This window comes from Ustilaginoidea virens, chromosome 4, assembly GCF_000687475.1.
Source record: "Ustilaginoidea virens chromosome 4, complete sequence".
In the NCBI taxonomy this organism is placed as follows: domain Eukaryota; kingdom Fungi; phylum Ascomycota; class Sordariomycetes; order Hypocreales; family Clavicipitaceae; genus Ustilaginoidea; species Ustilaginoidea virens.
This window is the reverse complement of record NC_057319.1, coordinates 2,941,579-2,967,346: the sequence shown is the minus strand read 5'-3', so window position 1 is coordinate 2,967,346 and position 25,768 is coordinate 2,941,579. Positions and strand designations below refer to the sequence as shown.

The window sequence follows — 25,768 nt, the reverse complement described above, 5'->3', positions numbered from 1 at the left end:
GACCTTGATGCAATCCCGTGACCCGCGCCTTTATTAGGTTTTTTTTTTTTTCATTTTTACTTTTTCTTTGGCGCACTGTTTACTTGGACATGGCTGAACCTGGACTCTTTGGCGTGCACCTCGCCGATGCAGATACCAAGGAACAAAGACAAGGTTGGTGATCAGTTCAGGCTGGCTGTCAGCGATTCCCAAGCAGACTTGTGGTATCAGGCATGGACCATGTTTTATCGGCGGCGGTCTGTCTGGTACTGTGGAAAAGCAAGTCCTCGAGAAGTTGTTTGTGCGGCCTGGAATATACAGCTGGGTCAAGAACTGGAAAAAGACCGAGAGGAGCAAATGAAATCATGGATATTCTTTGACCATGGGGTCAAGTTGGTGTCGCCTGTCAGGTTAGCAGGGCGTTAAAGGAGAAGAAGCCTTAGGTTTTGTGAGAGGGGGTCATGACGGCCAAGCCATTTCCGATGTGCGTCTTTGATAGTTTTAGTTTAGTCTTACTAGCTTGTGTAGGTGGCAAAATGGTGACCTGCTACATCAGATAGTCACTCTGAAAAGCCCGTCGAATATCTCTAGCTCGACTCGAAAATGCCACGACCTTGCTTGACATGAGTGCTTAATGGCGTATTGGGCGTTTGAAAACGTAGCCTTGCAATAAGCATCCCGGCGCATCGGCATACCTCGTTTAGAACCACAACGGGTGCTCTATCTCGATACTCTTCGGATACGTCCATAAAACGAGAAAGAAGGTCAAGTAGTGCACGAGTTTCTCTAACCAGTGATTGTTTGGCTTGCGTCGACGCCACCACATGTACTCCAAGTACAGGATTACATTGCCAGCCACGTTGACGGCCCGCATCATCCTAGAAAATCACGCGTCAGAAAGCTGTACTTTTGTTTGTTTTTCTTCCTTGCCGTTTCGCCTGAGAGCCTCACATGTTAAGCACAACAAGAACGAGTGCCAGGTCGACTACCCTATTCGCAGGAGATGAAGACCGATCCATGCGCCCTCTCAAAGCGCATAATGGGGGAAGCCAGCACCCAATAATGGCCAACTCCAAGAGGAGAGACCAGTGATATGTTTTTATGTATGGTCCTCGAAGCAAATTAAGCATTAGGAGAATGAAACAAGCGACAAGGTTAACCTAGGTCATCTGTTGGTTAGCCATGGGACCCTGTCCAAACACGGAGAAATCAAACATTGAGAGTGCTGCAGAGACAATGACGGTGCAAACGTACAGCGGCTGGGGCTGAAATGCGAGCTTCGTCCTTGAACATTTCCAAACATATCCCCGAGCAAGCAATGGCCATTAACCACTGCACAACGCCTACGACAGCATATAAGCGCGAGCTACGCTCGTAGCGAAGCCAACACTCGACGTGGAACTCGGGCTGGTTCCTCGCGGATTCTCCTACAACTGGGTACCCGCACCATCGGCACAACCAAGCAATTCGCCGACTGGCGAGAAGGTACTGGCGCCCAACCATGAAGCTGTTGCTTTGAGCCACGCACCGAACACAACGGTTAGCCATGGGCCGTCTCGGATGGTCTTTCCTTGCAGCGACGATGGAATTCCCACTGGCGTCGTGATCAAGGCAGACGTAACATGTTGAGTAGAAGGCAACTGCCATGTCGGGAAAGAGCTGGTATACCAGGGACTTGGGAATACGCTGACGCGTGAAGCGACAAGTGCGGCGGAGGCGTTCAATGTCGCCAAAGCTGAGATGGGAGAGCACCATGACTTGCAGTTCACGGGGGAGGTTGAACAGCAATATAAGCGCAAGACAAGAGTAGATGGGCTTCGACTCCCCGATATCCGTTGCATGCGAACTGCAAAGGAGCGGTGAGCCTAGACGCTGTCCAGCTTCAAGCACGGCATAACTGTCGAAGCTTCCCCGTGTCCTCGCTCGCCGATGTTGACTGAGCAGGAACTGATCAGTCGTCATGGTAGGGTTCGCCATGGTAGCAGAGGGCTATCACGAAGTCCCAGGAGAAGCAAAGTCGACGAAAATCAAAAAAAAAAAAAAAAAGAGAAACAAAAAAAGAAACAAGCAGAAGAAGAAGGAGGAGGAGGAGGAGACGAAAGGCTTCATGTTTTGAAAGCGGCCGTCCGGCGGACTCAAGGTCCCGCTCTGTCTGTCTGTACAGCCAAAGTCTGCTGCCGTCCATCTTTGCTCGAGCTAATGGCACCTGTTGGGGCGGCGACTCATGCTTTCCCACAGGACCTTTAGCGTCAATTCAATCTGCTGAAAGGCTGGGGGTTGGAGAAAGTTTGTTCATCAGCATATGGGGGCCAACGCTGCGTGCTGCGGGTTGCATGGCGCGTGAGGCATGTCATGTGTTTTTCGAGACGAGATTTTGATTCCGCGCTAGCAGCCAGGCAATTTCGTCGTGTCGTTCCTGCCTATCCGAGGTCTGGAAGCTTGCGAGGAGCAGGAGCGACTGAGCATGGCTGAGACCGCCTGCTTGATGGTGGTGGCCGGACATATTCGTAAAAATAAATGCACGAAAATAACAGATAGAAAAGTACCTAAAGTAAAGAAAACAAGAAAAAAAGAAAGAAAGAAAAAATAAAAGGGGGGGGGGGGAATCCTGTTGTAGTGATGGCCTAGTGAGCGCAAGGCCAAACTATGCATTCAGACTGACACCAATTCTGCTCCAAGTGAACTATAACCAAAGATTTCTGATTCGCGGCATAAACCTCTAATTGAGACTGTGGGCGACCTTGCACCGCTCTGTCATCTTGGGAGCCTGAATTGTCGTTTCATGTTGTTATTCACCTGGAATATTCGTGTGATTTCGAGCCTCGTTGCATCCACCAGAGCATCCATGGCGAGAAAAAAACCAGTCGGTTTTTTTTTTTTTTTTTCAAAAAGGAAATAGACACTCAAAGATACATCCATGAGAATCGCAAGGCTTCCAGATCGCGAAACAGCCATTTTCGGTATTCTTCAGTACCAACCAACCAACCAGCTTCTGATTCGCATCTTCACTAGGCTGGTACACAGTAGACAAATTCAGTGCCTCTTTAGAAATGGCAATCGCGATATACCGTGGATAGAGTACAATGTTACGAAATACTGTTGGAATACTCTGATGTAGGGAAGATAGGCGGTGAGATTCTGCTATAGAAGATAATACGGCATCTACCACTAGGAGTGATCCCTTAAGCCGACCCGATTCTTCAATAGCTTCAATCCTTAGAGGCCCTTTGTTGATTTAGGCAGGCGCCTATCGGTAGCATCCAGCTCCTCATTTTCAAGAGATACTGGCTCTGCTGGGTCGCGCAAACGTCTCTCTCTCTTGACGTCTCTTTCTCTTGTGAGACAGCTTGTCTATTCGCCTGTGCCGCGGCGCTGGTAGTATATATGCTAGATCGAAATCGAGGAGCATGACCCGTCCAAGCTCATGGTTCTTAACACAGTTATCCCGCCGCAAATCGTTATGAATGACGCCGTACGGACGAAGCAATTCCGAAACCCATGGCATCTCTGGTAAGAAGTCATCGTCATCGTCATCGTCATCTGTGAGCGCATCTCCAGCCCATGACATGAGCAACATGTAAACAATGTCGGCCGCCGGCAACATATAGGGCGTGTCCAGAGTGATACTGCCAAGGCAAACGGGGGAGAAGCGGCCTTGCAGCGGTTCAATGCGCTTATAGACCTCCTCCTCGTGCTGCAATCTTTCGACTGCCGCAGCATACGTTCCTTTCCCAACAAATGTATACCCATAATCGCTTGACGATAATTTGAAAAGCGCCCCCGTTGCTCCGTACTTTCCATCGCCATCCAAACGTTTTATGGAACGCAGGCGATAGACAGGCCGGCGCAGTTCTTCCTGCATCAGCTCCCTGAGGCAGGCTGCATCGATGGGATGCGACATGTCTCTAGAAGCACGGTGATGCAATGTCATATTCGGGCATTTCTCGTCGAGGAGCCCATTCCTCTTCAGACCCAGCATACACTCCTGTGTACAATAAGGGCGAGCCTCGAGTTCCGCCACCTCACTGCTTCCAGGTTCATCGCTCTCTGATGTGACGTCCTTCTGCTTCTTGGGAGCTGGAAGCTCCACTACTAGCGACGGTTGAAGGCCGCGAATCCGCCTACTGGAACCACCAACCGAGTCATCGTCGCTGGGGTCGTTGGTGCCCGGCTCGAGGTCGGGCTTGCATGACGCTCTTGTTCGTCGCCGCAGCACTACTGTAAGATCTTGTGCAGCAGTGATTGACGGAGTATAAGAGGAGCCAGAGCTCGTTGACTGGGGTGATTCTTCCTCTGTTGTGGCACCACACGTCTCATCGTATGGCTGCGGCCACTTCTTCAACTGCAGAATGGCTCGTTCTTTCCAAGATTCAAGCTTACCAGAGTCCCGGCAAGTCTGCAGGCAGAACGCCGCCAATTGAGCGACACCAGTGTGAAATGGATCTATTGACCCGTCTGGACCTTTGGCGTCGGCCTCCGGTTGGGATAGGTAGTAGTACAGGACCCGAGGATCGTCTCCAACGTGTAGGAAAACTAAAGATTTTCCAGCGGTCAGGTATCCATAACTAGTGCCAAGGTGGACCATGTAATCAAATGTTTGGGTGAGAGCTTTGGCGACTAGCAGTTCCTTCTGTCCTTGCAGACTCGTTTCATCTTCGTTGCTGACTTTATCGCTCAAGACCCCCAAGATGACGCGAGTAAACAAGTCTTCTTCTCCCATGGCCTCCTGGAAACATTCGACGGGTATTTTGTGTGCTGCTTTGTACTCGCAGGGGAATGTGATGCACTGTTGTCCTGAGAGTCTGGTACAGATAGCCCACCTATCTGGCCGTTTTCTACTCAAGCCTCTGCGAGCTAGCACTCTCTTCTTCCTCGAACCGGGTTGCCCTTGCACATTTTCAGAAACAACCTCGTCGCCATCTTCATCGTCAGGTTCCGTCAGACTGGAGGGTTGGTTCTCGAACCAGATTGCTTTGCAGTCAACCTCCCGTCCGTTAGGGTTTTCTTGGGAACGTCGACCAAAGACGGACATTATGTTTTCCACGGGTTTTTCGACAGCAAGATATTCAAAAATTCTGAGGTCCTCCTCGCTGTGGACCGGTCTTGTGTTCGAGGTTCGCGCTATTGCACGAACATCTAGTTTGGAGGGCAGAAGGAAGCCTGAGATAGTTTCGGTAATTATGTCGTGGCACAGCCTCTGCTCGTCAAGAAATCCGTCCCAAGGACGAAGAATGAGTGGATAATGCTTGCCCGTTACATTGGTTATCCCGCTCCCGGTCAATGTGAGTTGGCCTCGCACCTCGAGGGTTATGAAGAGTTCTTCGTGGCAAATTCGTAAGTACTCGTCGTACGAGGTATTGCGTTGGTGTTCTTTAGCTCTGTCAGCTTCATCTTTAGCTCTGTCAGCTTCATCTTTAGCTCTGTCAGCTTCACCTCTGGCCGCCTCCAGCTCTAGCCGGAGTCTGCGGATCTCGTCATCGCGGTCAGCCATCGTGATTCGGCCTTTTGCGTGTGGATGATGCTTGAAGACGTCAATACGTTGCCGCACGTATATCAATGAGCAAGGCGAGGCTAAGTAGCTCCTCGCTTTGTACTCGGTATTTTTATGGGCCGGCGTATATTGGAGATAAATTTGATGCGTCTTTGTAATTAGTGGAATTGGTCAAGTTAGTATCAAAAGACTCTAATATGTATAGAAATGATGGTTAGGCTCTGCCGCAGAGGTTAACTATTAAGGTTGACATTGCGTTGTTGCATGGAGCGTAGCAGAAGGCTACAGGCGCGAGCATCGGAACGAGGGGTTACGCCGTTCCGGGGCGCGCACGCAAACACGAGCACGTAAACAGAGCGGGAAGGGTTTTCGAACACACCGGGAACGCTAAGCCTAAAAGAGAGCTTGTACCTTTGCATATATTTTCTATAAGTAGAGACGTGCCGCATTTCTCTTCCTTCCTGCTACTAGGGGCAATTAGTCTTATGCAGCGAAGTATTGTAAATGCCTCTACTTTATGCCTATTGGCGATAATGACGACTTTAGCGGCATTGCATCGTAATATGTTATTTACCACTAAAGTCGTATAAGGATTGCGTTTTTTACTGCCAATAGTGCATATAAAGCCCTCAAGACGTTGGGTCCTGAATCGCAGTAATTGCATCTTGTGATATATAGTATCCATACTTAATATCAGATAAAGGGATAATATAGGGCATCGGGGTTGCTTCTAAAGCCATTGTGTAGGTAAAAGTCGTGATAATGTGTGTGGTAGTGTAGAAAGGAGAAATGTGTATAGAGTAGCAGGAAGGAAGAAAAATGCGGCAAAATATGTGCAAAGGAACAAGTTCTCTTTTAGGCTTAGCGTTCCCGGTTTGTTCGAAAACCCTTCCCGCTCTGTTTACGTACTCCGCAAACGCAGCACGAGCACACGCGCACAACCAATCAGGATAAAGCATCAATGTTCGCGAGAGTATCGGCTACGTCGTCAATCGATCAATTAAATATCGCAACCTCAATCCTTAACCTGGTGCAGTAACTAGACCGTAGGCTGTTATCCTTCGCCGCATTGTCATAGCGTATATGAGCAGGTTATAGATACCTCCTACATACCTATCCTCTCGTGGGCTCATTTACATCCAAGATTCTGTCTGGTGCGAATATGCAGCACGCGAGGAGAGGAGCGTCGATTGCGGGGTGCGCCAGTGTCGAAAGTCCCGACGCAGCAACAGCAGCAGCAGCAACATCCACCGAGTTTCGAATCAAGCCTACTCGCCTGTATACCCTCATCGCGCCCTCACACACCCCGGATGCCGGCTCCTGCAGCTCAAGCCTCGTCCAGCCGCCCCAGCCTCCGCCATGTCGTCGCCTGGGATTCTCCTCGTAACCATGACGCCCAAACCGGGACTCGCTCCCGCCCAGTTCCATGAATGGTACAATAATGAGCATGGACCAGCTCGCCTCCGCATGTCAAACATCTTCTCAAACGGCTTCCGCTATAGGGCCGCGTCCCCTGGCCAGCCAGCCTTCATGGCCGTCTACGACGTCACCGCCATGGAGCACCTGGAGACTGAGGCTTATGCCAGCCTCCGCGCCCGCCGCTCGCTGAGAGAAGCTGCTACCATTGGCCAGGTCCAAGTTAAGCGGTACTTGTACGATCTGCTCCTTACCAAGCAATCGGCCTCGTTTACACCAATTGAGCATCTGACGGATCGGCAGGCCGACGGGATAGTCACCGTTGCTGTGGAAATCACCCCTACGGCTTCCCAAGGCGATGGCGACCACTGCCAAACGTGGTTCACGCAGGAGCATTCGGAAAGTCTGGCAGAGGTGCCCGGCTGGCTGAGATCGCGGCTGCTCAAGACGTCGACGTTGGAGGGTACTGGGAAAGAGGTGGTCTACCTTTGTTTGCACGACTATGCAAAGGAGAATGGCCTGAGAGGGCCGGAACACCAAGCGTCCATGGATGCGCCGTGGAGGAAAAAAGAACCTTACCACTGTGTTGCCTCGAAAGGCCGGCAGGTCTGGTCCCTGTTCTACGTCTTTGGACCAGCTCCACGAGATCTCTCGTCACTGTCTGAGCTTCCGGCCTCTGCCCGTTTCGCAAGTGCTGACGGTAAAACGCGCACAGAGGCCGGGTCGGAAGCCGTCATTTCTTCATGCGTCACCACCCAGGACTCGCTGGCCATACCCTATCGCCTGGAAGGAAACCCTTGCCCGCGAGCACCCGTCGTCGCCTTTTCCAACTCTCTCCTCACCTCGCTACACATGTGGGACGCGTTCGTTTCCATCTTGAAGAGGAACAGGCCGGAGCTTGGCATCCTGCGTTACGACACGCGCGGACGTCACGCCATTCCCCAACCGCCCGAGGCCGCTACCCTTGAGACGCTGACAGACGACTTGCGCCACGTTCTCGATGCCGTCCGAATCACGAAACTGCACGCCCTTGTCGGCGTGTCGCTGGGCGGTGCTACCGCGCTCAGCTTTGCCATGAAATATCCCGCGCGCCTCGACAAATTCATCGCCTGCGACTTCAACACCACGTCCAGTCCGGCAAACACCCAGGCATGGAAGGACCGCATCGCCATGGCAGAACGAGACTCGGGGGAGGGTATGGGGAAACTTGCTGGCCAGACTGTCGCGAGGTGGTTCCACCCAGCCTCGGCTGATAAGAAGGAACTCGCGGAGGAAATGGCCAAGATGGTAGCTGCCAACAGCGTGGAGGGGTTCAGAAACAGCTGCACTGCGCTGTGGGACTATGACCTGAAGCCAAAGATGAAGGAATGCAGCGTGCCTGGCATGTTTGTTGTCGGTCAGGGAGACGCAATAGGGGTGGTCGAGGCCATGGAAGGGTTCAGGGGGTTATTGGGCGACAAGGGAGCCGTGCTGAAGGTTGTGCGGGATACGGGACATCTTCCCATGTTTGAAGACGCAGAGGCCTTTTGGGCTGCCGTCAAGGAGTATTTATAGATGGCTTGCCCCTGCTTCACGTGTTGGGATACCATCTGCATCAAAGCCGGATGTCAGCCCGGGGAGAGGAGAGAGCAAATCCAAACCCGCATCCGCATCTTTTGGGCCTTTGCCAGATTAAAGGCAGGCAGTTACTCCTCCTGCCATGGACGCAGGCTATGCCCAAAGGAGCGCTTTTGGGTCCGTCGATGAAACGCAGAAACAGCCGCTCTGGTGATTTTGGTTCCGTACCTGCAACTACTGAAGCTGTTGTGAGCAGGGGTGCATCACCGCAGAGCGGCTCCCAAGGTTACTCCAACCGCCACGGGCCGGTCACCGGTGTTTTGCAGTCGCAGCGATACTGCGGATACATGGCACCCACATGGAAACACTCCTATTCGACTAAATTCAATTCCGATGGTTGGATAGTCGAGAATTCGCATTTGCTCATCGGGTGCGAGGCTTGGTGGCTCCTCCATTCGATTCAGGGACATGGACCGACACTCGTCCCACGTATGTATCAGCCAGCAGGACGAGAAAAGATGCCGTCTGTTGGAAACGAAGCGGAAATACGACGTCAAAGCTGGATTTGAGCCCGGAATGTGGATGCTGCTGCTGCAGCTCCATCTCGAAAAGGGGAGCAGTCAAGTAAATGCAGACACCCTGCCTGGTCCCTGTCCCGCGAAATGGTTCGATTCTTGTGGTCTACTCCCCCCCCCCCCCCCCCCCTTTGACCGGTAGCCCGTCACTGCGGTGTATCTGTCATCATGATTCACTCTGCAGTCCCGATGACATTCCCCCCCTAGGGCAGCAGCAGGTGGCGTGGACTAGGGCACCTTGGACCCGGACGGAAAGACCGACTCGCTCCGGGTACGCAGAACAAGTCTGTCTGCATTCGGGCCAAGCGTCGTGGCCAGCAGAGGTTGACCAGCACGGCAGTCACAAGGCGGCCCAAAGCGTGTCCTCGATATGCGTTTGCAACTGGTACATCACGATGCCACATCAAGCAAGCCAGGGCCGCCGCGCGTTCTGGCAGTCTGGACGGGGCTTCCCAAGGCTCCCCAGGGCGTCGAGGATAATCCACGTGGCCCGTTTCGGCGGATACGTAGCGACCCTGGCGCCGGTGGAAGCCAATCAGAGACGAGGATAAAAATAAACCTGGCCGGAGTTGAGTTGAGGGGCTCTCAAATAAATGCGCTAGATCTTCTGCCGTTTGTGGTTTCTTGCCGGCTCGGACTGTCTGAATCGCCTCACATGCATGGGCAAGGTCCCTCTGTCCCTCTGGCAGCTTTTCTGCGTGGCTCGGGCGGATGACGGTCGATTTGCAAGGCCACGTCTGTGTAAAGCGGCTCTGCCAGCCTTGATGCACGACTTATATCCTCCAGACCAGCATCTACTATATATCTGCAGGAAGCTGGATGACAGTCGAACGTGCCGTAAATGTCGCCCACGTCGACGTCAGCCTCCGCATGCAGCGCGAGCTCGCTCGGTTGCAAGTGCTGCCTCTGCAGAGTCCCAGGTTCGTCGTCCGACACGGGCCACGTGGCTTCAAGTTTTCTCCCGCGCAAACTTTTGTCGACCCATCGGTGGGCGACGGCACGCACTCGTCCACGGAGGGCTGGGTCCGGTGGGGGGGGGGGGGGACGAAGCTACCCTTTTCCCCGAGCCGGGGCTGGCTGCGCCCGACTCTGGTCGGTTCCATGCTGGCGGAAATTTTCAACTGGAGACCGTCTTAGGAATGGCATGGACACCATTAGACTTTTGGCTCATCAGCCAGGGAAGAGCGGGGTGTTGAATTCCGACGCGGGTCGCGTAGGATGGGAAAACGACGATGGGTAGGGGGTGGGGGGGGGTTCAACGTGGGTTTGGTTTTCGTTTCCGCAGTCGAGGACTCGAGCCTCGAGGCTCTCCAACGGCAGCTTCCATCCCAGCGGAGCTTGAGGCTTGAGGCTTGGGGCTTGGGGCTTGGGGGGCGGCGAGCTAGCGAGTCTAGAGACGTCTTTGGACGGCGAGGGCGCGCAAGACTTGTCGACGGATTAGTACATAGTTTGCCAGGACGGCGCAGTTGCTGGCGGGATTTGCAAACGGGCGAGCCGAATCGAGGAGTCGAGGAGTCGAGGAGTCTGGAGGGCGAGTTCGGGTTACGTGTCGGCCGCCCGCCAATCAGCGCCGCGCTCAACCGCGCAACCTGCACACCTTCCAGGGCGGCGTCTTTTCCTCCCTATGAGCCAGAGGGTGAAGGGGGGAAAGGGTTCTCGTAGACGGCTGGGGCGGGGATCGTCGGCCGGGGGTTGAGTCGTCTGAAACAGCCTTGGAGTCGGGAGGGGGAAGAATGGGGCGAGGTCTCAATAGAGACAATGGGAGTCTGATTATTTCGTTGAAACAAACCGACCGCGGCTTGCGAGTCGACGGGGCGGGGGGGGGGGGGGGGGGGGGGGGGCAAGCCTGGAGTCCACCGAGAGAAATTTGACAAGAAATTTGACAGAGATTTGACAGGAAATTGACAGGCATGGGGATGGGTGGGCGGACGGGCGAGTCTCGGCTGGGTGAAGAAGCTTGGGCCCTCGGGTTTACGACGGCGCCTCAGGCGATCCACAGGGCGGCCGCCAAGCCTTTTCCTTTCGGGTGGGCGACCGGAGCCAGTGGGCGAGCCAGTGGGCAAGACCAACTGGGCAAGACCAACTGGGCAAGGCTAGGCCAGGCCGGCCAGTGGACACTCTGGCAACGTATCAACGGCCTTAAGGCCGTCGTCTAGACTCGGGGCTGGTGGATTCGTATGCCCATCCCTACCTACTACCTACCTCATGCCAACCAACCGCGCGGCCCTTGCTACTGTACAAACCGGGGGGGCCGCCACGATTGCGTAAGTCGCAAGTCCTGGCGCATCAGCAGCAACGGTTGAGGCTCCAATCGACGGGGGCCAAGGGCTGCCTGCCCTCGGCAATCAACGGTTCGTCGCCGCAAACAACCAGACAGGTTCCATGTCCAGTCCGCAACGGGCAGGTGAAGTGCAGCGGGGCCCCCTTCCAGGTACGGGGTACATAATACATGCGCACGCTGAACGGCCGCACCGCCACACAGCGCGTCGTTATGCAAGGCACCGGCCGTGATTGGCCGTGATTGGCGGCGACCCCTGCGCCCCCGCCCAAGAATGGCAGCTTGGCTGGCAGCTGGCGATGCCGGGTCTGAATGGACTGCCAGGTGTTTCACGCTAGAGACTGCGGGGAAGTCGGGCATGACGGCTGGGACCAGACCAGACCAGGCCGGACTCAATGGTCCCAGCCCAGTGGATGGGCTGCCACTGGGCTGGGCTGGGCTGGGCTGGGGGCTTGACTAGCTGGCCTGACTAGCAGGCTTGGCCTGAGCCTGCCAAGGGGTCAACGTTTGAACGTTTGAGGCATGATGAAGCCGGGCAGACTTTTGGCCAGAGCGAAAAAAGTCGCTGGCAACATCAATAAGTAGCCGAGTTGGGTATGGCGGCTGTCGAGAGACCTCGCGACGTATATAACGAGCTGGTCCTCGCTGCTTCGCTCGTGAGCCAGCCGCTCCCTAACCGCCGGATTCACCACGTCGAGGCCTTCCTTCTCTTCTCCCCCTTTTTTTTCTGTTTTTTTGTGTGTGTGTGTGTGTGGGTGTGTGTCTCTTCATTCCTTCTCGTCGCCGCGCAGGTCGCTCGCCTTTCCTTCAGCTGGCTTTGCCTCGACTCTCCCAGAGCTTCTTCGGCCCCCTCTCCTCCCTGAAACGCTCCTTGACTGCTGTGCGGCTCTCACCAGAAGCACTCGCCGGTCCTTGACGCCCCTTTCTGCAGAGCAGAGCAGCGTCTTCTGACAATTCTTTTCTTCTCCTTCTTCTTCTGCTCCAAAGCACATCTTCGTCCGAGATGAAGACGACAACGGCCGCTCTTGGCTTCGTCGCTGCCGTTGCGGCGTACCCGGCGGCGTCTCGTCTTGACCCCCGGGCTTGTACCCCCGGCGTCTTGATTTGCAACGGCGCCTCCCAGTTTGGCCTCTGCAACTCGAACGGCGCGATTGCCTGGATCAACGTTGCCGACGGAACCAGCTGCCTTTGCCACGGCTCCGAGTGCCACATCATTGCCGTCTCGGGAAGCACCGAGTCCGTTGCCGTTTCCACCGCCGCCAGTGCCACCGCCGTTGCCACCACGGCCGGTCTTGCTCCCGCGCCTGCCGCGCCGTCTGCCGACGGCGCTCCTGTTTCTGATACTCCTGATGCCCTCTCTGCATCTGCCCCGGTCGCTACCGGAACCGCTTCTCCACCCAGCAAGTCTTCTGATTTCGTAAACAACCTCGAGGTGGCTGCTGCCGTCGCCGACACACCCGAGTCCCCGGCCACATCTGCCCCCGTGCCCGCCGCTTCTTCAGCATCTCCGTCCCCGTCCCCGTCCAAGTCCCCGTCCAAGTCCAACCCTGGCTCCGGCTCCGGCTCCGGCTCCGGCTCCACCGCCGGCTCCACCGCCGGCAAAGCGTACATCAAAACGTTCCTCGGCACCGGTGCCCCGTCCCAGGGCTGGCCCGAGCAGTCTCAATGGGTCGACTTTGAGAGCATGTGGTCCGCCAACCTCGCCAACGTCATCTCCAAGGCGTGCTCCTCCTTTGGACAGCCCAACAACTCGGACCAGGAGAGCGCCGACCTGAAAAAGGCCATCCTGTCCGTGGCCAAGTCGTCCAACATTGACGCTCGCTTCATCCTCGCCGTCGTCACCCAGGAGTCGGGCGGCTGCGTCCGCGCCCCCACCACCAACTACGGCGTCCGGAACCCCGGCCTCATGCAGTCGCACGACGGCGCCCACTCGTGCTACAACGTCAACCCCTGCCCTTCGGCCCAGATCCTCGGCATGGTCCAGGACGGCTCCGCCGGCACGTCCTCCGGCGACGGGCTCCAGCAGATCCTGGCCAAGGCCGGCAGCGGCGTCGCCCAGTACTACAAGGCTTCCCGCGTCTACAACTCGGGCTCCGTTGCCGCCAGCGGCCTTCTGCAGGACGGCATCGCCACCCACTGCTACGCCAGCGATATTGCCAACCGGCTTATTGGCTGGTCAGAGGGCCTCAGCGGCTGCAAGATATAAGTCGGTTTCAAGCCTTCTATTGCGCTCTTGTCTCTCTCTCTCTCTCTCTCCTTCTCTCTTTTTTTTTCTCTTTTGGGCACGGGACGTACCAAATTTCTGTATATACCCCTTTTCTGCTTCTTGTGCAAAACCTTTGTTGACAACCGACGGGGGGGGAATATCTTGGATACATGGTATGCTATGGTACGGTACATATGCTGCGTCGCTCGGTTGGCCGATGCGCGGGGGATATAGAAACGAAATTTGAATGACTATGAATGAGTACAATACAATAACCGCTGGCCGCATGGTCATGCTACATGACATAATCAGGCGCCGCCATGCTCTCCTCACTTGCGGGAAAAAGGCATCTCAACATTGAAGCCAATGGCAAGCGTCCATCCCCTTGTAAACAAGCATTGAAACTCCGTAGCCGCCGTTGAAATCAATCTGCAGGCGGACGGACCCTGGCCCAAGAACCAGTGGCGGTGGCGCTGCAGCGGGGCGACCTGACAGCTGGCAGGTGCAAAAATTGCAATCGGCCGGCAGGCTGGTCTTTGTCGGTCTCTTGTACATGGCACCGGACCCTTGTACAGATGATCGACTTGGAGCAACCACAGACTGTGGACAGAATATCGAGAAAAAAAAAAAAAAAAAAAAAAAAAAAAAGGAGGAAACGTTTGAAAAGAGGCATGCAACTTGCCTTGCACACTGTTAGCCGATTCACGCCGGGTGCGGGAAAACCGCCATGTACAAGCCCCCGATAATACCAAGTCCTGTGTACTACGTACCTACCTGTAGGTGCCTACCTACCTTAGGTACCTACCCAAGTTCTCCACATTCCATATCCCCACAGTACCTTGGCACTTGGCAAGGACCCCCCTGGGCAAATCTGCATCCCATCGTCACAGCGAGACCTCGAGACGCCGCGAACCATCTCGAATCCAGTACCTTGGACATTCAGACGCAAAACGCCTGGCCAAGCCCGCCGCCCTTCTGCAGGCGTTTGTCGACAGCGACGACTCCGCTCGCGGTCCGATGGATTCCACCCGCCCGACTTCTGTCCTCGTCCTCGCCACGTGGCCCAGACAACTGCACCCGAGCACCTCTACAACAACAACTTCCATCTCCTCCCATCTTCCAAGCTCGCAGCCTTGAAACGTCGCTCGCCCGCCATGGCCGCCGCCCAAGAAAGCCCTGCTGGCCCCCTGCCCGCCAGGCTCTTCCAGCCGGACGACTCGGCCGAGGACCTCGCCCACAAGCAGGTCCTTCACGACGTCGTGACGCTGTCCGCGCCGCCCGCCCGCGCCGCCCAGCAGCTCGACGAATGGGTCTCCGGCGACGCCAACCGCAAGTACGCCGCCCTGCGAGACCGCGGCTTCACGCTCGCCGCCGACGAGAGCGCCTACCTCGTCGCCCCCAACGCCTCGCGCTCCATGGACATGCTGGCCGAGACCGTCGCCAGGCTGTGCTCGGCGTATCCCCCCGGCCACCCTGCCCAGGACGCTCTCGTCCATCTGCTCCAGCAGCTCAAGGACCTGCCCAGGCACGACGTGCCCGACCTGCGCTACGACGACGCAAACCAACTCCAGCTGGACCAGCCGAGGCAAATTTGGCTCCTGGGCACCCCGGAAACCCGCTTCCTGGCCCAGCGGTTCCTGAGAGCAGCTCAAGGTATGTTTAGAATAAGGTTGAAAAAAAAGAAAAAAGGAAAAAAAAAAAAAAAAAAAAGAAAAGAAACACAACCCTGAGTGGCTTTCTGCATTTTTCTCAACGCCGGCGCTAGACCTCGCGTATCCCTTCTCCGACGTGGAAGACCTCGGGTCTGAGACTCAGCTCCGCTGGCGGAACCTGCAGAGCTTCGTTGCCCGCATCACCACGCAGGACCTCATCGACTGCAGCGACTCCACGGCCCTGCTGCACATCCTGCCTCGGTCGCACACGTACCCCGACCTCGAGCAGCGCAAGATGGGCGGGCCGCGCCGACTTGCCGCCGACGTCGAGGCCGCCGCGCAGTGGCTGCTGCCCGACCCGTCGCGCCGGTGGGTGCGCCAGCAATGCCGGGAGGGCAACAGCTCGGGCGGCGTGTGGACCGAGCCCAACTGGCGTCGGTGGAAGGAGCAGTTCTCCCTCTTTGCCGGCGACCAGCGGCTCCCGGAAGCCACGCGTTCTCTGGCTGCGTCGCTGCGGCACAAGATGGATGCCGAGGACGGTGCGTGAACGGGATCGGAAGGGCAGCAAGTACTATGATGACCACGATTTGCAGTTGTAAACCAGTCTAGACCTAGATGGGGAAGTCGATGCGTCGGCCGCGTACGTCGGTTGTCCTGGATTGCGTTTCGGTGAATGGCGTATTGTCTGTTTAATGTGTTGCTCTGCTCCCTCGCGTTCCTTTGGGCCTCGCAGCTGATCGATCTATGCTGAGCCTCCAGGCAAAAGTGGCTTAGTTTGGGCCTTGATCCCCAATATATTATTGCCTGTAGTATATCGGATGCCATCTTATTCTGTTGACTCTGAGGCGGCGGCTGCCAACCTCTTCGCCATCTGCAATTAACATATTCGGTACCGACGGATTCAGTTCCGGGAAACATGTCAGAAAACCAAGACTCTGTCGCATCTCACTCGGTCCAAGTGATTCAACTGACATGTTGTCACAACACACGGCGTTGCTGGTAAACTTCTACTTCAATCCCCGCATCCGACACCGATTAATGATGTAAAAGTACGCGGCTAGCAGCGACTGAAGAGTGTCGCCGCAGGCTGAAGGCACACGGCACACGGAACACGGCACACGCAGATGGCAGACGCAGATGGCGGACGGCAGACGGCAGACGGCAGACGGCAGACGGCAGACGGCAGATGGCCATTCTTTCAACTGCCTGAAACTTCAGCTCCTCCACGCCCTGCTGCCGACCACTCTGCATCCCTTGGTCGGGGAACGACGCCTCACAACTCTGCCGCTGCCCGACCCTCCAGTTGCCCGCCCCGTCTGCAGGTGGACAAATCTGTCCAGCAGCGCTTGGTACTTTTCCTCCGCAGCCGCCCGTCGCCCATCACCGGCTGCGCGTCAGCAAATCAGAGCTCGGTCCAACGTGCAGGGTTGCAGGGTTGCAGGGTTGCAGGGCTCGCCGCCTTGTCCGACCCAAGCTCAAGCCAGCCCGCATTATCTGCACACACGTGCCGACAAGGGGCTGTCTTCTGGGAAACAGTTCCAACTCTGCTCCGGCATGGCAGTTTTGCAGTTTTGCTCCGGCTCCAGGAACGGGGGCTGATTCCTCAAACTGTGGCTGCGAGAGACTCGTCACAGCTTGCAGAGGTTTTTGTTGCAGAGGCTTGGTCCTTTATGTTTCTTTCTCTTTTTTTTTTTTTTTTTTTTTTTTTTTTGGGTATTATTTCCCCTTTTCCTGCAAAGGCTGCGACAATCGGTATGCCGGATCTATCCAACATTGGTCAACGGCTTGCCGGGAGAGATGATGAAAGCGCATCTGGCAACTTGTGTGACGCGCCCATGCGATAGTTGGGATCGTATCATGTATGTTGTTCGTCGTGTGCAGGTACCTCGTAAAGAGCGCCGACCTGTCCCGGACCGTCGGGGGCAGCCAAAAATCTGTAGCAACCGCATTACGAGATGAGTCCCGCAATTTCAGACGTGGATGTGGCTGCAGAAGTATTGACGCTCACCTCCTGGGTCATGACGCCGTCGTGATGTCCATCCTCTGACTGATGCCGACGCCACCCCGCGGGAGTGAAAACGCAGCAGCTCTGCTTGAGCCATCAACCGCGCGGGTGGTCGGTGAAGCATCAAGCCATCATACATCAGACGGGGTGGCCCGACGGGAAGCACAATTCGTCCAAGCGCCCCAAGCTGAAGAAGCATCTAGCGGCATGCATCGGTTTGGCATCGCATGCGTTTTCGACTCATCAGATATGCCTGCCGGCGAGGCGCGATGGACGGTGATATGGCATGCAAGCCCATGGCTTCAAGTCAAGCTTAACCCGCCTATTAGCACCACTCGTCGGGTAGCCTTTGCGTTTCTGCCCGTCTGATTAGCCGCTGCATTGGGAAAAGTCTCCTCGCGACAGAGAGGGCCGTTCCGGGGCGGCCTGTTTCGACGCCCATCCAACACAAGTGGCACCCACACCCCCGATGCGATGAGCGCCACGGCTTTTCGACGTGTCTTGGGAAGAGGCATCCTTTTTGCCCATGTCATAACCGCGCGGACGACCACGGTCGAGCCTCTGGGCCATCCATCCGAGACGGACACACCACATCGCCAGCACTGCACCAAGTGGGAAGCAAGATTGGTCGACACCTCCCTTGCAGACCGGCAGCCCGAAAAATCAATATCCCAACAAGACAACGTCTTTTTCAAAAGTGCAAATACTTGCATTCAGCATGCAGTCAAACGAGATCGTGCCGAAAGGGAAAAAACTCGCATCCAGTATGCAGACAGACAACACACCGACGCTCTGGTAGCATGGTCAGAGGCCGTCCTCGGGACGACGCCAAGACCTTTTCTCGCGATGGGGACGACAAGCCCAATATTTCCGGCGACGAGCCGGAATCCCATGTGTCCCTTTTCAAGTATATAAAGGCCTTTATCAGCCCGGGTTTCAAAGCAGAACCGTCTTCCACAATCCACTTACCCATCATACTTTGCAAACCATCCGACAAGACTTCTTCCACTATGCATCTGCAGACCATTGTCATCCTCCTCACCGCGACAGCCTCGGCTGCTGTTCCCGGTATGGAGGCCCCCCTGATCCCTGGCGTGGCTCGTTTTCCTTTTGTCGTTGATGATGCTAACATGCGCTAGCTGTCCCTGCCGGCCGCGAAACGGACGCTGCCCCTGCTGGCCTTGAAATGGATGCCGAGGCCCAGGTAGCCAACTGCTACTGGGATGGGACGGCGCCATTCTGTGCTGGCGGCTGCCCCAATGGGTACACTGATCAGGGTACTTCTTCCTGTGGTGATGGGGCGTGCTGCATTACCGGATATAAGAAGTATTGCTGCAAGGAGACTTGATTTCACCCGAGTAGGTAGCTGTGCAACATTGCGAACTGGGTTTCAACAACGCGCTCGCGATACACAAGCTCCAGGGTTTCGGGGGAAAATGTAAATCGGCAGCCGTGATTTTCGTGAGGGAGTTTTTCTGTCTTCTTTTGCGCTTGGTAATAAAGTTTATTGCTACAAGTCATCTTGGCCGAGCCGTGTCACGCCGTAAGCACATCCAGGCTCGAGCCCTCGACCGCTTTTGCACGGCCGCATCGTTGATTGTGTATTTGACCAAGGAGAGTCAAGTCTCCCGTGCGTACCATGTTCGAGCACGCTGGCTGTGTGGCCGGATGCAAACGTATTTGAGGCATCTTGCATCTCCTTTGCTACTCTGATGAGAGCTAGAAGCCACGGCAAGCAGGGACCTGCCCGAGACGGCAATCTCCCGCTGGCGTCCGATGGGAGCAACTTGGTTCAACAGAAACAAACAAGTGTTTTGTTTGTTCGCACGTTCGTACCGGTCGCAGCCCACGTTCAACTCAATGAATCCAAGTCGAGTCGTCAACCTTGCGGGCAAACCCGCAACCATCTATTGCCCTGCCTGCGAGTGCAGCAATGCTCCAACGTAGTGGCCGACGTAGTGGCTGGAATACAGTAAATAAAGACGAAGAAACAGCGCACTTATGGTAACCAACCAAGATGGAAATACAAAAGGCAGCTAGCAAGAAGCTACTCATGTCCGTGTATTTGAAAGGGCGCTCGCCATTTGGCTAGCGGTGGGCTCAGGATGGGCCATTTCAAACCAGCATCCAAGGAAGAAATGCTGGTGCCGAATGAACAGGGTAGAAGAGCTCTCACATGCCGGGATCTTGGCTTCTTCAACTCATGCTCCCTGCTCCCCGCTTACCTGCTTGAATTGCCCGCCCACATGCTTGCCCAGGACCTCAGGAGCATAGCATTCCTGGACCAAGTACAGCTAGGCAAGTGAACGAGACAAGGTCAGGTCGCCTCACCGACCCCGCCCATCACCGCGTGTGTTATTCACAGTAATGGCCAGTCGTCCAGGCTTCGCACGAGTCCGACTCTACAAGGCGAAGGCGCAGCATGTCAGCAGTCTGTAGAAGCGTCATGCCGGAACGGCAACTGGACGGCAACTGGACGGCAATGTCTCTGTCGATGCCGTATACGATACCTTGCGATGGCCCAACGCCGACGCATTCGGTGGGAGATGGTGAGTGGGGGATTTGTGAGTGTGCTGCCGCTTCGCCCGCGCGTGTGAACATACGAAACTGAAACTTGAGCCTGGTGAAACCTTGAATCGGGGCACGAGCCAGCCCAGTTGCCGCGGTTACCCGAATAAACACAACCGCGCCACCTTCCCAGCTCAGAGCCTCAGGATGACTCTTTTGCACCCAACCTTGAACCAACCACTTCGTCTGTTCCCGTCCGCCAGCGTGTTTCGTTTTTCGTGTTTCAGCATGACACCCGACGCACGTAACAAAGAATCCCCCCGCAATTCCCGTTCCCGTTCCCCATGTTCCGACTGCAGCACCTCGAACAATGCCGGAGACAGCATTCCTCCGCACATTGGACCGCATTCAAAATCCCGCTCCCGGTAGGCCGGCCCCCCTGGCTGCATTGCGTCTTGGAAAACCATCCTCGTGCTAAGAAGGGCAGCTTCTCCAGCAGCCGCAGGCGGCCCAGCCGTCACGGCTCCTCGCCCTGCCCAACGAGCTGCTCCTCCAGATCCTCACGCACGCCGGCTCCGTCGACCGAATGCTCCTCGCGCTGACCTGCAAGCGGCTCCTCGCCGTATCCTTCATGACCGTCACCATGATTCCCTCTGCGTCCAGGCACCATGCCTATCAGCTAAACTGCAGGGCCATGCTCGACCTGGTGCACGCCGTACGGCCACTCGACGCTCGCGGGCGCCGCCGCGTGTCCTGGGCGCCGTGCTGCGTGTGCTATCGATGGCGGCCCAGGCGCAAGGCCTTTTGGAATTTCATACCGAAGCAATACGCAACAGAGATAGCTGCCGGTATTATGGACGATTACGACTACATCATCCAACGTTGGGGCAAAAGCCGGTCCGCCATGTACCAATGCCCGAGCTGCTGGTGCGATGAACGTATCAGCCTGTACGGGCATCTGGTGGACAGAAAGATGAAAGGTGGGAAGAGAGGGTGATGATCCCGAGTGAGTCTTGATTTCAGCGGCTGAAAGAGAGGGAGGGGGCGGTAGAGGTGGTAGCCGGCTTTTTCGCAGGCCTTGACAAGGCGCTGTCACGACAGGATCGGTCGGCGGCTCTTGAGGATATACTAACCGACACTTTCAGAAAGAAAAAGGCTTGTGCTCTCCTTGAAATGGAAGTTACATTATTCCGCATAACAGTCATATTTCTTTCTCTACGTCTTCCACCTATATATTACATTTTGACCCTTCATATACCATGATGAAAATATGTACTTCGCGACAGGTCATAAGCCTAGATCAGCAGCAAAGCAACCAACCTTGATTAATAAGCAAGATACCCCTTCTTAAATAGCACCTTTATAAAGAGTAGACTTGATGTTCCACTTCCCATTATGTAAAAATATAGTCTGCATTACATATAAGGTCTTTTCTTGCATATGAAACCATTATATCAAATAATACATCTTCCTACATGCAGATAATCGACGTCGAACCCAAGGTCCTTTTAACGCGCAAAATCCTTATATTAAATAGCAAGTCTACCTATGTGCAGATTATCGGTTTTAGGGACAGGTTCCCCAGACGCTGAAGCACTACCTGATTCCCCGAGGAAGACACAGAAACAAGTCGGGGAAAGTCCATTCGCAGTGGCAGGTACGTACACGTGGGCTCTTGAGCGCCGGGCAGATAGAGAGAGGTATGACATTCACAGCGGCGCCCTGGGTTTTTATTTATTTATTTATTTTCTTTTTTTTTTTAGGAATCGCCCTCTCGGCTAGTGGACGACGATGGGAGGGCGCGGCGGATGGGGTGGATACAAAATGCTGCGCCGGTGTGAGGCTGCCTCTTCTCCAGAGCAGAGCAGACCCGCCATCACATGAAGATCCCCTGCTCGCGGGAGACCGGCGTGTCTGAAACACTTGCAGACTTGTTCCACCCGGACGAGGTGGGCAGGTTGGTCAAGAGCAGCAAGCAGCAAGCATCATCATGCCATTGCCGGGAAAGCCGGCGTGGCTTGCGTTTGGCACCATCTGGGCCCCGTTCGGGTGCATAGGAGGCGCTGCCACGACAACAACTTTAATCAGACCTCACTCCGGGGAAGACGATCCGAGCGCCGTCCGGCGAAAAGCGTGGAAAGTGTGTCCTTGCGAGAGGCGAGACGAGGCGACCCCTACATGCTGCTCTGCGAGGTCATGTGCCGTTGCACGACTGACTGGATTGAAGACTGGGAATTCGATGCTGATGCCAAAGCTTGGCCAGCTCGGACCCTCGGACCCTGTCGTTTTCGCTCTGCAATCGGCTGCTCGCTCCATCTCTTGCGCGTTGGTGTTCCAAAAGAGTCCGTCGCTTGGGGTTCTTGCTTGCGCCGGCAGGCAGGCAGGCAGACAGGCAGGCAGGCAGGCAGGCAGGGCTTGTGGTGGCGTCGGCCACGTCGCACGGCTCGGGGACATCCAACGAGGCAGGTCTCGCAAAACGCGCTGGCGCTCGCGACTGTCAGCTCGGCGCTCTGTTTCAATCTCAGGTGTCCAAGCGCGGAACCGGTCCAGTTTGCCGGCTTTGTGGCGCTTCGGCTGACGGCGTGGTGGCAGGACAACACGAACCAAGCGCCACGGCGTCGAATCTCTGGTTTGCGGAAATGGCATCACGACTTACAGATCCAGGTATCTACACGTTGGGTCCGGAAACTCTTATCGCACGCTCATCTCGCGCTCTCACGCCATCCCAGCCTTGAGCCTCTGAGGTAACCTTTGCGACGGCTTGACGTGGCCATGGTCCTTTGTCGTTTAATTTGGTCCCTTGCCGGAGACTCTTACAGCACGCTCGTCTCGCACGCTCGCCTCGGCTGGCTCATCTGGCGCTCTCGCAACATCCCAGCCTTGAGCCTCCGAGGTCATCTTTGCGAAGTCTTTACGTGGCGACGTGTCTGGCTTCAATTAGGCTGGCTCATCTGAAGCTCTATAAACGTTAAGGACATCCCGATGACCCCCTGCCCCAAAGGACTCATCTCTTACCAGGTCAGCTTGTCACCATTTTATTCTTACCAGGTCAGTTTGTCACAATGTTAGATCTTGCCGATACAACCAAATTGGTGGTAAAGATTTCCATGGATGTAGCCGGCATCGTGGTAGACATTTACGTGGAACTAGCCAGGGTCATGGCAGAGACTGCCATGGCTATGGCCGGGCCCGCGGTAATGTCTTCCATGGTTATAGCCAGCCCCGTGGTGGAGCCTTACAAGGGACTCGGGGCGCGCGCGATTCGCATTCTGCAAGAGTCATGGGACTCGGTCGGTCATGATTTCCACAGATTGATCAAGTTTCCGTTCGCAATGGTGGACGTGATTACCGACAAAGTCAAATCTATAGGCCACGGAATCGTCAACCTCATGGTCTGGACGCCAGTCAACTGGCTGTGGCGAGCCGTGATGTGGGTGTTGAGCATGTTCGGTATCCCAGACATTATTTTGGAAGCCGCGGCAAGAATTTTTGGCGCTGCAAGCAACGGATCAATTGTCGATTTCATCATCCGCATCCTTTTACGCATCATCGAGGCATTCATACCGATCCTTACTTGGCTACTAAAGCTCATCATGGAGACGTGGGATGCCGACAGAGAAAGGCAGAAAACGCTGACTTTTATCTGGGGGCGCCTGGTCAATCTCAAGGGGTTCCTCCTCGACTTGCTTAATCCAATGAACGTTGTGGAGGCGTTCCCCGGCGGAACTGTTGATGGAATCAATGGCCCGGTTGACGGCGTTGCAGCCGCCGATAACCCTTATAACGAGCTGGACCTCGGGAAGGAGGAAAACCGCCGAGCCATCGTCTACCAGGCGCAGCGGGTGGCCTTGACGCCCGTCGCCCTGCTCCAAACCGCCAGTACGTCGTCTGGCGGACTGGGCAGCCCCCAGATAACCTTCTCCCTGGCCAGCGACTTTGACCAGGACGGAAACCCGCCGCCCCCAACCTACGTGTCGGAGATGGAAAACTCGCCCCCAGGCGAGAGGTGGCTCTTCATCAACGGCATTGCCAACGAGCAGGTCTGGTTCTGGCGCTCGTGCGATAAGATTCACGACGCTTTCAGGAGAGAGGTCAAGGGCGTGTACAACAGGAGCGACGGCATCATCTGGGACTTGATCGAGTGCGCCGGAGAGCGCACCGCCGCGGGTTTGGGCACGGACAACGCCTTGATCCAGCGCAGGGAAAGCAGAAAGGCGGCTCAAAGGAGTACGCGGGCTCAAAGGTTGGACACGGACAACGCTTTGATCGAGCGCACGGAAAGCAGCAAGGCGGCTCAAGAGTCGCTCCACAAGGAGCTGAGGGACGCGCTATGGCTTCCTGGCAGAGCCCCCCCCGACAAGGTGGGAGGGTACAGGTCAACCGACCTGTGTTCCCCCCTTGTCATCCGACCCCCCCATAATAACTTAACTGACCTGACCATTGCTGTGGGCTATACTCTTAATATAATTGGTTTATTAGGGAATAATGGGTCAGGTCACCTTATATAGAAAGCTATATGGAGAAGTACTTTCTCTGATATTTTACTAGGTTCTTAGGTAGGGGTACCTAGTAAAAGAAATTAAAGAAGTCGCTTTCTTTAGAAAAATATAGGGAGAAGTACTTTCTCTGCTGTTTTATTAGGTTCTTACGTAAGGGTACCTAGTAAGAATATTAAAGAAGTCACTTTCTATAGAAATATATATATAAAGGTACCTCTTTTTCTATCCCTAGTACCTAGATACTAGGTACCTAGGTACTTCGTAGAAATATAAGAAGTCACTTTATATAGAAAAATATATATAAAGGTACTTTTTCTACGTATAGTACCTAAGGACCTAGGTACCTACCTAATAAAAGAAAGGAAGTCACTTTCGATACAAAAGTCTATATAAAGGTACTTTATCTACTTTTAATATTAGGTTCTTAGGTAGGGATACCTAGTAAAAATATAAGGGAAGTCACTTACTATAGAAAAATATATATAAAGATACTTATAGTCTAGTGGCTACTATAGATTAAGGGATCTACTACTATTTATTACCGTATCTCTATATTAGGAAAGAGCATTGGTCAGGTCTGTTAAGTTATTATGGGGGGGTCGAATGACTAGGGGGGGGCATAGGTCGGTTGATATGTAGTCTCACAAGGTGGTCGTGATTGCACACTCGCAGGGCTGTCTTCTCCTCCGGCTGGTGCTGCAGTCTCTGGTGGAAGATAGCCAACCAGGGTTTGTGGAGAGGCGGGAGGATCTGAGGACCAAGCTGAGGGTCTTTACGTTTGGGAACCCCAGCGTCGACTGGCTGGTCAAGAGGACGGATCAGTCGCTGGGCGATGTAGTCCACACGACGGAGCACTTTGCCCACAGGGAAGACCTCGTGGCCACGCTGGGCGTGGTGAGACGTGAGGGCGAAGCCGAACAGGGGTACGCCAGGAATTCGGTCTTTTACAGCAACGCAGGGCGGGGGCACCTGTTTGGAGCACATTACCCGCTTTCGCCGGAGGCGTATGAAAACGGGCGAGACTCCCGGTTGCTGAGGGCGCTGGGCGGCGCTGCAATAGAGTGAAGGGGCTGCTGCTGTTGTTGCTGCTGCTGCTGCTGCTGCTGAGCCGTTGCTGTCAAGGTTCGCGTGTGCGTGCTTGGAGATGCTTGCGGTTGCTGCGTTTGAAGTCTCGGGGCAAGATTGTGCAAAAAAGTACCACTACCTGGTACCCGATCAGCCAACAAAAAGTCTTATTCGCAAGTTGAAGCGACGGAAAAACTGCTTGGTCGTGAGGAGAGGTTGCAGAAGGTGATGAATGGATGCTCGTTTTCTGGCTTTCGTGGGTCACCTGAGCAAGGGTTGGGACCTAGCGCTTGGCCTGAGTTCTGATTGGCTAGTTACCTATTTTTTCAGAAATTGGAATATTCGACCACCCCACAATAACGTAGCTGACCTAACCACTGCTCTTTCCTAAATAGTTGTAATAAAATAAGCAGTAGTAGACCCTTAAGTCTATAGTAGCTACCAGACTTTCTTTATATAGCGACTTTCTCGACTTAAAGTACCTTTACATATATTTTTCTACATAATGTGACTTCTTTAATTTTTTTTCATTATAAG

At 54.9% G+C, this 25,768-nt stretch overlaps 10 protein-coding genes across 10 annotated transcripts; 7 read left to right on the top strand and 3 right to left on the bottom strand.

Annotated features, from left to right (window-relative positions):
- Positions 1-679: 679 nt before the first annotated feature.
- On the bottom strand, positions 680-1,956 carry UV8b_05262 (uncharacterized protein; the record flags this gene model as incomplete). The annotated part of the gene is made up of 3 exons (XM_043142760.1): positions 680-857; positions 931-1,049; positions 1,234-1,956. The coding sequence occupies 3 exons, from the start codon at positions 1,954-1,956 to the stop codon at positions 680-682; spliced, it is 1,020 nt and encodes a 339-aa protein (XP_042998694.1).
- A 1,297-nt stretch (positions 1,957-3,253) lies between these two features.
- On the bottom strand, positions 3,254-5,470 carry UV8b_05261 (uncharacterized protein; the record flags this gene model as incomplete). The annotated part of the gene is made up of 2 exons (XM_043142759.1): positions 3,254-5,349; positions 5,413-5,470. 2 exons carry the CDS (start codon positions 5,468-5,470, stop codon positions 3,254-3,256), a joined length of 2,154 nt encoding a protein of 717 aa, XP_042998693.1.
- A 1,359-nt stretch (positions 5,471-6,829) lies between these two features.
- Positions 6,830-8,440, top strand: UV8b_05260 (uncharacterized protein; the record flags this gene model as incomplete). The annotated part of the gene is made up of 1 exon (XM_043142758.1): positions 6,830-8,440. The coding sequence occupies one exon, from the start codon at positions 6,830-6,832 to the stop codon at positions 8,438-8,440; it is 1,611 nt and encodes a 536-aa protein (XP_042998692.1).
- Positions 8,441-12,299: 3,859 nt separating this feature from the next.
- Positions 12,300-13,502, top strand: UV8b_05259 (uncharacterized protein; the record flags this gene model as incomplete). Its single annotated transcript, XM_043142757.1, has 1 exon — positions 12,300-13,502. The coding sequence occupies one exon, from the start codon at positions 12,300-12,302 to the stop codon at positions 13,500-13,502; it is 1,203 nt and encodes a 400-aa protein (XP_042998691.1).
- A 1,154-nt stretch (positions 13,503-14,656) lies between these two features.
- UV8b_05258 (uncharacterized protein) lies at positions 14,657-15,701 on the top strand (the record flags this gene model as incomplete). The annotated part of the gene is made up of 2 exons (XM_043142756.1): positions 14,657-15,155; positions 15,268-15,701. The coding sequence occupies 2 exons, from the start codon at positions 14,657-14,659 to the stop codon at positions 15,699-15,701; spliced, it is 933 nt and encodes a 310-aa protein (XP_042998690.1).
- A 590-nt stretch (positions 15,702-16,291) lies between these two features.
- Positions 16,292-16,753, top strand: UV8b_05257 (uncharacterized protein; the record flags this gene model as incomplete). The annotated part of the gene is made up of 1 exon (XM_043142755.1): positions 16,292-16,753. One exon carries the CDS (start codon positions 16,292-16,294, stop codon positions 16,751-16,753), a length of 462 nt encoding a protein of 153 aa, XP_042998689.1.
- A 1,206-nt stretch (positions 16,754-17,959) lies between these two features.
- Positions 17,960-18,507, top strand: UV8b_05256 (uncharacterized protein; the record flags this gene model as incomplete). The annotated part of the gene is made up of 2 exons (XM_043142754.1): positions 17,960-18,227; positions 18,299-18,507. The coding sequence occupies 2 exons, from the start codon at positions 17,960-17,962 to the stop codon at positions 18,505-18,507; spliced, it is 477 nt and encodes a 158-aa protein (XP_042998688.1).
- A 1,530-nt stretch (positions 18,508-20,037) lies between these two features.
- Positions 20,038-20,664, top strand: UV8b_05255 (uncharacterized protein; the record flags this gene model as incomplete). Its single annotated transcript, XM_043142753.1, has 2 exons — positions 20,038-20,092; positions 20,150-20,664. 2 exons carry the CDS (start codon positions 20,038-20,040, stop codon positions 20,662-20,664), a joined length of 570 nt encoding a protein of 189 aa, XP_042998687.1.
- A 1,094-nt stretch (positions 20,665-21,758) lies between these two features.
- Positions 21,759-22,313, bottom strand: UV8b_05254 (uncharacterized protein; the record flags this gene model as incomplete). The annotated part of the gene is made up of 1 exon (XM_043142752.1): positions 21,759-22,313. The coding sequence occupies one exon, from the start codon at positions 22,311-22,313 to the stop codon at positions 21,759-21,761; it is 555 nt and encodes a 184-aa protein (XP_042998686.1).
- A 416-nt stretch (positions 22,314-22,729) lies between these two features.
- UV8b_05253 (uncharacterized protein) lies at positions 22,730-25,231 on the top strand (the record flags this gene model as incomplete). Its single annotated transcript, XM_043142751.1, has 2 exons — positions 22,730-24,028; positions 24,839-25,231. The coding sequence occupies 2 exons, from the start codon at positions 22,730-22,732 to the stop codon at positions 25,229-25,231; spliced, it is 1,692 nt and encodes a 563-aa protein (XP_042998685.1).
- Between the last annotated feature and the right edge of the window lie 537 nt (positions 25,232-25,768).